Source organism: Amphiprion ocellaris, chromosome 17, assembly GCF_022539595.1.
Source record: "Amphiprion ocellaris isolate individual 3 ecotype Okinawa chromosome 17, ASM2253959v1, whole genome shotgun sequence".
NCBI lineage: Eukaryota > Metazoa > Chordata > Actinopteri > Pomacentridae > Amphiprion > Amphiprion ocellaris.
Window position 1 is genome coordinate 30,922,478 of NC_072782.1, and position 10,868 is coordinate 30,933,345.

Consider the following 10,868-nt stretch of genomic DNA (forward strand, 5'->3'; position numbering starts at 1 on the left):
CTCTGACCTTTGGTGCTAAAATCAGCAAAACTTTCCATTCAGATGAAATATTAAACAGACCACATTTAATGACCCCATGACCTGGCATGACGTACATTTGATTTTTATTACCATACCAGGAGAGGCTCTACATAGCTGAGAATGAGAAGGTTTGAACAGGACTATGGTTCCATTTACAGCTGCTATTAAGGTGTGACCTATATCTGGACACTGTATGTTATCTGATTAATGATCTCTAATCCAAGGACTGTGAATTTTCACCTGTATTTTAATGCATTAGGATTGTGCCTGCAGTTTGATCCAGTCCCAAAATGCAGATTAGTTGGGTGTAAGAGGTTCAGTGGAAGTTATTCTGCTGTATGTGCTCTACTTCTGCTTCAATGCTAAGCTAATACTATTGCTGTAACAATGCTAGCAACTTTGTGTGGTTGTACTTTTGAGAGATAAATGCTAACTTTAGCATGCTAACATGCTAACAATGACGATGCCAACAAGCATTAAGCTGATTGTTTATACCTACCGTAGTCACCTTTTGAGGTAACCATGCTGACATTTCATCACTTTGGAATTTTATTTTTGGATACAATCTCATCTGATCACTGGATGCCTTTTCTTGGACTTTTAATTTGGAAACACCAAGATTCAAACTCTAACTTTGTTCTAAAAGGTTCTACTTGTGAGCCAATTGGTGATTTGAATGCACGCATGATAACCAATCAGATTCTGGTTATTTGTTATGTTGCTTACAAGATTATGAGGTTCTGTTTGCATTTAATTTGTTTCAAAAGCCTCATTTAGAAATTTGAGAGGGTTTTGATGTTGTACATTTGGGATATCTGTCATTTTCACGTATAAAAGCGAGTCATTCTTCATAAAACATATTTGAATGCAAAAACCTCTGAATATCTCAAAAATACTTAGAATTCAGAGGAAATCCTTTAATTTCTGGGTGTGATTTGCAAATAGGTAGTGAAAAGTACAGATGAGGCTGGGATTTTCACATTTGACATTGAAATTTTGATGCAATGATGATAAATGAAGAGTCAGTCATTCATGAAGGCAGTAGGTTTTTATTTCAGGGACCTTGAACATCAGTGCAAAATTTCCTGACTATACACTCAGTGGATTCTGAGATATTTCAGTCTGGACCAAAGTGGACCATAATGGATAGAAATCACAGTAACTACCTCCGTCACTTCTATTGCACAAGTGATTTAATCACACAATAAAAAGCTTTAAATCTCATCACTCAAGGAAAACCACAATCAAAACTGCAGCCTGGCTGAGCTGCAGATCACAGAATTTCACAGAAACATGAAGAAAATTTACACCAATAACATTCAATAATATAAACACATAAATAGAATTGATCAGAGATGAGAGAGGCAGTTCTCTACCCCATGTTTGATTAAGGCCACATTTAATGGAAATGAGATTAGAAAATCTTTTCAAAATCACCTGTTTTGTTTAAATGTGCCTCTTAGAGCTGGTGAGGTTTCAGTGCTTTGCTCCAGACCACTTCAGCAGGACTCTGTGGGTTTTCCTGTTAAAAGGTCAGTCTCTGTCTCTGCCTTATGCCTATTATTAAAAATACACACTTAATATGGCTAGTTCAATCTTAATCTGAGACATTTTCAAGTCTTAGTCCTCACATTTATGCTTAATAAACAACAAAGTGTCCACTGGTGCACTTGGAATGTGATTACAAACTGTCTGAGCTGTTTGAAAAGCCACCTGAGAAAAAGCTGCTACTGTACTTCCAATAATAAAAGTAATAAAACAAAAATGGTCAGGAGAAACGTCGCATTTTGTTTGGCATCCAAACAACCAGACGTCTCACAGAATCTGACCGTCCTAAACTCATTGCTCACATACTGTCGTGATCAGAGTGGCTCCATCTGCAGGTTGAGGACTTTACGTTTTACTGGAATTAGGGGTGGAATGTGAAGATTCAAGGGTCGAACATGGGGTTGCTGAAGTTTCCTAAAGTGCCGTATTCGCTGCTTTCCATTAGACGTCCGTAGGATGGCCCTCTGCAAGGAAAAATGGATAAAATGGAGAGAAACATTAAAGATATAAAGAGTTAATCCACTAATTTACTTCACTTAATCTATTCATTAACAAAGATTAGCCTTATGTTCAGAAAAGGTTTGTCTCACTGGTGGAATCATCTACGATTATACAGGAAACCTTTTGACATAGTAAAATTTTCTCAGTAAAAACATATTTCTGATGTTGCTGTAGACTCACCTGAACTTGTAGTAGTAAACTCCTCCCAGCACGAGGACAACCAGTGCAATGAACGCTAGAACGATGACTACAACACTTCCTGGAGAGACGAATCGAGAAAGAAAGAGACAATTGGAGTATATTTCAATATTCACACTTACAAACTATGTAGTATGCTGGAAAAGTACCAAGATGTCCCAGTACATCATGTATTATTATGCAAGTTGGCATGTTTTTCTGGTAATTCTGGCCCACAATACTCTGCACAGAGGAAGAAATATCACTTATGTCACTGGATCTTGTGAGTATAGCAGCTCTAACAGTGCGCAGACAGAGGATTTTACATTACAGACAGTGCAAGGTGCAATATTCTAACAATATTTATGGCTACTGCAACTCTTTGATAGAAAATATCTGCTAGAAATGTCTGAAAACATGCAGTTGCTTCAAAAAAAGTTTTGGTTGTATGACCAAGCAGGTGTCTTTTCTTCATACATAACACGTTATTGTGCAAATTACTGAACACTAATGCATTAAGGTCAATCAGTTTTAAACTCCACATCCTCTACACACAAACTAGCAACACTATGATTAGCTAATGTTGCTAAATGCTCAAAGAGGCAATGCTAAAATAAATGTTTGTGCTAACCAGGTGTAATAATTTCCACATTCCCAATCTTAGTTTAGCATTAGCCTTTGCTAACTAAAGGCCAAGTCCTGCCTTCATGTATCTGCATGTACACAAAATGTAGATTTAATTTCTTCAGGTTCTTGGTCATGCACATTTTATAATTTGTCATTTAAAAGCTGTAATTGAGGTAACTGCTTCCATACTTTGGAGGTGGTTTGCACATTCTTTCTATCAATGGTGCTCAAACACAGTAGGAGCTTCTAAAAATCCCGTGCTACATCCCATCCAGCATGCACACCTCTGGAATAATCAGAGACAGACCTAAAGTCCAAAAAAATAACACAACCAGGACATTCAGAAACATCCACTGGTGTCTTTTCCTGTGTTTGATATGAGAGGCAATGCAATCTGATGTATTCACTGGTATGAACAGAACTGTTTGTGTCCACTCTCCTCTGCTTTCAAAGTCTGCATTAGTCTTCAAATAGAATTGCGGAAACTATAAAATCCGTAAATTCAAAAATTAAAAGTCAGCTTTTACACTCATCTAAACACACCTCAGATGAATGATTGATTCGACCCACATAGTATGATTGTACTTTGATGTGACCGACTTTAATCTCTGCTGGTTGATCTCCTCACCCATACGGTATCGGCTGTTTTGCGTCAAAATGTACTATGACTTGAAGATAACTTCTCTTCCAGCAGCCAAATCTCCTCACCTTTGAGCCTCAGCATTAATTAGTAATCTCCTTGTGAGAAACAAACACACTGTGGAGGTCCAGTATAATGTTAAGATGCATAAAATTCAATGAAACACCCACTTAAAAAGGAAGACATTGTCAACACCTTTCTCTAAGATAAAACTGTAACTCAGTGACCTCACAGACTACCAAGTACTGGAGAACTTTGTTCACTGGGAGACGTGGGCACTTTAATGGATCAAGGACAAAGTTTAGGATCTTAAACAACAAATTAATCGTAAAGTTTTGGCCGTTTGCCTCAGATTTTTAGTCTTGAACTCATTGTGGAACAGAAAGCAGTGTGGTCTTTGGTGGATTGAGTGTAGAATGGAGATTTGCAGAACGTATTGAGCAGATTTTAAATTCCTTTTTGTCAGACACAGAAACAATTATATCTTTAGATTTTACTGTAGCCAATAAAGAACTTCTTCCTTATTACAGAAAACCAATCAGATCTTGTAAAGTGATGTCGGAGTGTATGTTAGAAGACAAACTTTTGCACTATAAAGCATATAATTTCCCTTGTATTTCAATTAATGTCTTGTGCTCATAAACAAAACAAAGCCAGACACTCTGAGCAGTTAGTCTATTAAACTCAGTGTCCTGTTTAAGGCACAGACTAATTACTGAAATGTCCCTGATTCATATCTGATCAGTTCCAACGGGAAGCAACTATTGGTTGCAAACTGTAATGCTATTATCAGCTTTATTTACCAATCACTTGGTTGTGTTCTGACATTGGGGAACTTTGTTGACCCAGTTTTGATGAGCTGGTCATCGGAAGTTTCAAATAATCCTGGTAACCAGACAATGAACAAAGGGTGCACGAACCCGTTTCCACAAAAAATACGTTCCTATACAACAAAACTACATTCTCAGGAGTTATTTTCTGCTGGATTATGTTGTTTGTTACATATCTTTTCCGTGTATTTTCTGGCTTTGTTGTCTCCTTTTCAGCCAACCAATCATATATTAGATGGTAACCACAAAAATGGAGGAAAAGCTTCAAATATGATGTGAAAATGTCGTATCTGAAGTCAGTTTGTCAGTTTCTGGGGCTACTTGGGCAGCCAGGTGATTCACTGTTTTTTAAAACAGACCTTGCTAAAAAATAATCAGAACCTACAGGGCTGGGAAACACTATAAACATCCTGAGCCATGTATTATCAGTTGCAACAATCACTTCTGATGGGAAGGAAGTTATGGATCCTACACATGCAAGAGGCAAAGTTCAAATCATTTACAGAAAAGGGAGGGAAAAAAACAAGTTATTAGGATTTCAATGCCTTTCAAAAGAACAATGACGTCTTGTGAATGTCTACAATGTAGTAAGAATGAATAAGTATCAAGAGATTTACTGCAAATATGTCTTTTTCTGTGTGTTTTGTATTATTGTATTGATTGCATCTTTGCAAATACTGAACTTGTGACTTTTCCACACCAAGCTGCTGTGAAATTGTTACTGTGAGCTTCAGTCAAAACAAACAACACAGTAGGAATAACAGAATGCCAATAAAAAGAAGCAAGTTGGTGCTTTTTGTTAATGATAGAACAAACAGGGAAAGGACTGGTTGACTGCTTCTTCTCTGCAGACAGCTGCTGTTAGCTTTCACTCATTTGGTTGGTTAAGACTCGACAGCAAAGTAAACAAGGAAGTGTGAGAGGAAACCATTTTGTTCACATATTAACCGCAGGTCGAGCAGCATTTAAAACAGGTCAGAGAGGTGAAGGAACAGAACGGTGTGATGTGAACCAAGCATCGTTACATTTGTTCTCTTAAATCAAAGAGCGGCAATCACCTAAAGCTGGTTGGTTTCCTTTAAGGTAGTTGTGTGTTTGACACGTCTGCAGACATTCACAGCTAGGGTGTTAAAGACATACACATTTTACCTCTGATCTAGGTCTGACACCTTTGGTTTGTGAAACTACATGCATTTTACTGGATGTTTGTTTTGACTATGCTTTTATAAAAAAGCTCATGAGTTACTGGCCCATCAAAATTTTTGCTTAACAAGACCATAGAAATGGTACATTTCTACTTTTGACAAAGTTACTGTCAAAATCCTTTCTTGGATACCTTGTTTTAAATCTATTCTTTTTGAAAATTAAAAAAAAATTGGTATTTCAGCACACTTTCTTCAAATGTTACACCAAGATGGGAATTATTTTGTTAGATTTTGACAAATTTCTGGTTGCTAACCAAATTTCATAAGTGGTGGTGTACTTACACACCCAAACTTATTTTACACCCTGCCATCTTTTTAAGTAAAGGTGAATAGTGTAAACATCAGCATGTTAGCTAGTCTAGTCTCACAGAATCATTATATTTGAAGTCTTGCTCTTTCAGTGCACAGATTTGCTATTGTATTAAACATATAAAAGAGACATATCATTTAAATGTGTGTTTCAAAGTGTAAAAAAAAATAATATCTCAGCATGTAAACTAGTCTGTTGTACAAGATATTTGACACTGCTCAGATGTACAATACCTGAGCTCAGAGCCTCGGGCTTCTGTCCCTCATTTGTCCGAGTGGTAGTGGTGCTGGCTTTGGAGGTACCGGTTGGTTTGGTGTTTTGGGAACTGCCAGTGGCTTGGGTGCCGCTGGTGCCACCCGTAGCATCGGTTGGTTTGGTGTTTTGGGAAGTGGTGCTATCGGTGGTTTTGGAGCCAGTGGTGATTCTGGTTGTGGGTTTGGCTGTGCTGGTGGTGATAGCATCAGTTGGTTTGGTGTTTGCATTGGTGCTGCCAGTAATTTGAGTAGTGCCGGGGGTTGCACTGGTTGCGCTGCTGCTGCCAGTAATTTGAGTAGTGCCGGAGGTTGCACTGGTTGCATCGGTGGTGTCATTCATTTGATTGGTGCTGGGGGTTGCACTGGTTGCGTCGGTGGTGTCATTCATTTGATTGGTGCTGGGGGTTGCACTGGTTGCGCTGGTGCTGCCAGTAATTGGAGTAGTGCCAGGGGTTGCACTGGTTGCATCAGTGGTGTCATTCATTTGATTGGTGCTGGGGGTTGCACTGGTTGTGTCAGTGGTGTCACTCGTCTGAGTAGTGCCGGGGGTTGCACTGGTTGCGTCAGTGGTTGTGGGGTTGTTGGTGGCATCGCTGAGTTGAGTGGTGCTGGCGGCTCCGGTGGTGCCGTTTTCATCGGTGGTTTGGGCAGCGTTGGTTGTGCCACTCGTTTGGGCTGTGTTGGGGCTGGTGATGTTGCTGGGTGTGGTAGATAAAACTTTACTACTTGTTGACTGAGGCCCTGAAGTAGGGTCAGATGATGTATTGCTGGTTAGGCTGATGCTAGTAGTTGATGGTGAGGGTTGGGAAGTGGTATCCAGAGGTGTGGTCAAAGCAGCTGACGTCATTGGAGGCGTTTCAGCAGAAGCGTGGACTGTATCGAAGGATGCCGAATATAACAGCAGACCTGTATATCAAGACAAAAGATGTTTCTTACAGTATTTCTGAAAACACCCTTTCTTGATCCTCTAGTCAGCTAGCAAGAAGACCATAGTCCAATAATTATTCACCAGTACAAGTAATTTGTCGTATTTACAAATGTGTCTTATCTTGCAAGACCACTCCATTGATTTTACTCATTAAGCTCAGCATGAGGAACTTGTGAAAATCTCCACTTGGGCTCGGAGTCAAAAGGTTTCTTAGAGGAAATCCTCACTACAAACGTGGAACACTGAGTATAAAAGATCTGGTAAAATGATAATCAGCTGTATTCTAGGAAGTATAGGATCAAGAGTTTTTGGTGTTTGACCCAGAAACCAGATGGATCAAACATCAAAACCAACCAGATACATCTCAATGAACATATTGACAAACAGTTAATCAAAATAACAAAACACTGTACTGAAAAGTCGAGTTATGCATTTGCAGGTCTGTTATTTCAGACAGGATGTAATGATAGTGTGGAAAAACTATTTTTCTTTTGCTGGTTGCAGATACAATTAGGTGAAAACAAACCATGCTAAGCTTTGGACAGAGTCAGATAGCAGGACAACACTAAATGTGGCCCAATTTGTACCCGAGTAATTCGATAACTGTCCAACAAAAATCACAGAATTCAGTGATTTGAACTCAAATAACTGTCGTCCTAGACAAACAGTGAGGCAGAGGAACAAATTAGCAACATGTGGGCAGATGGAATATAAAGAGTCATGTTAATACACCACACCGCTTTATTTCTAGCACAACTGAACATACAACTTTCCCAGGAGAGTGAGGTGCAATACTAATTTTACTGTGTTGTTTTTGGAATGAAATGCTATCAAATCTATCTAGACACATTCAAAAACAAGTATACCTACCTACATACATACAGTATGCATAGTATACTGTATGTATATATATATAGATAGATTTGATCAAATGGAGATGACTATTTCAAAGTTGAGGAGATGCAACTGTAAAAGTCACCTCTGGTTTTAAAATGGGAATAGGGTCAATCCATGCAAGGCCTTGCATGCTAATGCTAAAATTTTGAAGTTGAGACTGTTTTGCTGGAAGCCCTTGAAGGGAGGCAATTGCAGTGATGTGGAACCAACAATTATATTTTTTTCAAAGCATAGCCACTGCACTTTTTCCAGCAACTGAAAAAAGTCTAGAAGAATTACTGCAAAAGAAAAGAGGTGTTACCGTAGTTTGAATGGAAAAAGATAAAAATATGTACCAGAAATTCCATGTTTCAAACCTGATACTACAGATTCAATTTTTTTGTGTTTCTTACTTCAAACATGAATAAATAAGCCTTTTAATGAGCTTTAAGAGAATAAAGAATATAAATATTCTTAAAGCAAGGTATTGATTGTTCAGTCTAGGTAGATGACCAAGAGGTATTATGTATGTTGAAAACAGAAGGGGTCCATTGATCAAACCTTGAGGGATCCCACACAGGAAAAAGAACAAAGTAAGATATGTCTGGACAAAGGATATCCAAGTTTTGGGAGGTAATTAAGGATGTGTTTGTCAGCAGCAGATTGTAATCAAGTTCTTAAACGTGACAGCAGAATTATAGTGTCTGTTCCAATTAATGAGAGAATTTGAAAAGACTGAGATAACATTAGGAGATCAAGCAAGGAAACTCTTGATGGGGACATGATGGTGGTTGCTCAAAGTAACAGTGAAAAGACTATTGGTTTCTACAAATTTGATATTGTGACAAAGCGGAGGACTTTTAAGGCATCACATGAGGCTTAAGACTAAATGATGCTTTCTGCAATTGCGATGGTACATGTGACGCAAACTTCATCATCCGCCAAAGTCTGCAAGTGTCCTTTAAGATGTCTGTGTTTGCAGCTATTGACGGTTCCCAAACACAGCACAGGGGTTCTGGAGATGTTAGATTTTCACATTACGTCCGCCCACTGTGGTCAGGAACAATCACTGATACGCTGCTACAACCTAATCTGTAACTGAAAGGCTGTGACTTTGCACTTTTTGCAGGATACAACAGTTGGAGACATGCGCTGAACTTCTTTGTGTGTTTTTCTATGTTCAAGACGAGGGTCAATACAATCATCTCCATAAGACCTACATGTACCTATTGTAGTATGAGTACATATACATAGAACATCCTCTATCCACTTCAAATCTGTATTAATCTTGTGGAATCATGACTTGGCCTTTTGACTAAACTTAAAAAACTAAAGTTTTAAATGTCTGTCGACTAATCAATAAGGCGATACCCAATATTCATCAACAAATCTTACAAAAAGACAAAAATGTGACTTGATGTTGTTGGAGAAGATAGATGCAGCTTAAAATAATCCTCAAACCAAACACTTCCTCTGGCTTGAGTAATATTTGAACTTCGTGAATCTATTTAAAGATGAAACTATACATTTGGAAGCTGCTTTTCAGGATTTTGTATCTTCAAAAGGAACCAGAGGGCTGACAGTGGTGCTTTTTGTCTTTTAACAGGATTTATTGACAATAAAAATATGAAATAATAGCCTCATCCTGCTGTTTTAAGGAGCCATTTGTATTTACAGCAACTGCAATACCCGAGAGCTCTGCGGAACAGTTCTTTGTAATTTATTACGACAAGAGGCAGGGTTTCAGGAAGACAGAGTAGAGATCTGGTACGTTGCATGTATGGTTTCATTTTCAACTGGTTATTACATTTAAAATACAATTGTTTGAGGAAATGAATTAAGTTTTCGGATCTACCCTGGGAAAGTCTCATTCCAGCACAGTTAAACTGACAATACATTATCCTGTGACGTAAGAGCACACATCAGTGCCCACATGTTTCAAAACGGCGCCGTGTTCTTCATTCAAAAAAGAGAAAAACCCAACAATTTCCTCCTTATCTCATCAATCCAAATATCTCATCAAACATCAATGAAGCAAAGCTGTTATGTAAAACTGCCATCAGGGGGAAGTTGGTTTGTGATTTTAATTTCTTCCACTGAAAATTAACTTCCTGTTTGAAACAGGGAAAAAAGTCGACTTTTATAGAGGTGGTGACATCAGAGTAAAAAGATAATCTCACCTAAACTACAACTTAAATGAAGCTATGGGGATGTCCAGCTTCCTCCCTGAATTAAATTCAACTTACAGTCTTGTCTAAAGTGTCTCTTAGAAATAAAACAAGATAAAACCAACCGTTATGGATGCCAGAAGTCACTTACATGCTATCAGAGTTTGCAGCAGACCGACCCTCATGATTGCTTCTTCTTTAATGTATATCCTCAGAAACAGTGGAGAAGCAGCAGCTCTGAGCTCCCTGTGGACTGCTGTAGTGTGTTTGGCTGCCTCTCACTGGAGGTGACTGATTATACGAGCCTGGGGGGCGAGGCTTCACAATGAGTCACAGTGTGAACATCGGAGGGCGGCCCGGTCACTGTACGAGGCTGTATTAGTGTAGAGTAATGATTAAAGACCACAAGAAGTTGCATCAGAGGTGACAACAGTTATTTAAGGTTTGTTTTTAGAGTGACTGGATCGTATTTCTGTGGTAAATGAAACTAAACTACCAGGTATCCTTACAATACTCCCATAGGTGCCTGATTAAGATAGAAATTCTTGTGCCAGATATTGGTCAGGAAAAATAAAGCAACATAAGAAATACAGATAAACAAACAATATAGCACAAATTAAATATTAATAGTTTTTCCTGCAATAAAATATATTATGAAGCATGTCTTTCTGTAAGGGAAAAAAAAGATTTTGTCTGCATTTCATTATTTATTTTGACCTTTTGCATTGTCATTTGCATATACATGTAGACTGAGAATAAATAAATCAGTGTAATTATTAATAG

The 10,868-nt window shown here is 38.3% G+C and overlaps 1 protein-coding gene across 1 annotated transcript; it reads right to left on the minus strand.

Annotated features, from left to right (window-relative positions):
* Positions 1 to 1,050: 1,050 nt before the first annotated feature.
* Positions 1,051 to 10,371, minus strand: parm1 (prostate androgen-regulated mucin-like protein 1). The gene is made up of 4 exons (XM_023291031.3): positions 10,237 to 10,371; positions 6,093 to 7,019; positions 2,251 to 2,329; positions 1,051 to 2,033 (listed from the first exon to the last, which is right to left on the minus strand). Exons 1-4 carry the CDS (start codon positions 10,268 to 10,270, stop codon positions 1,952 to 1,954), a joined length of 1,122 nt encoding a protein of 373 aa, XP_023146799.1. The 5' UTR covers positions 10,271 to 10,371; the 3' UTR covers positions 1,051 to 1,951.
* Between the last annotated feature and the right edge of the window lie 497 nt (positions 10,372 to 10,868).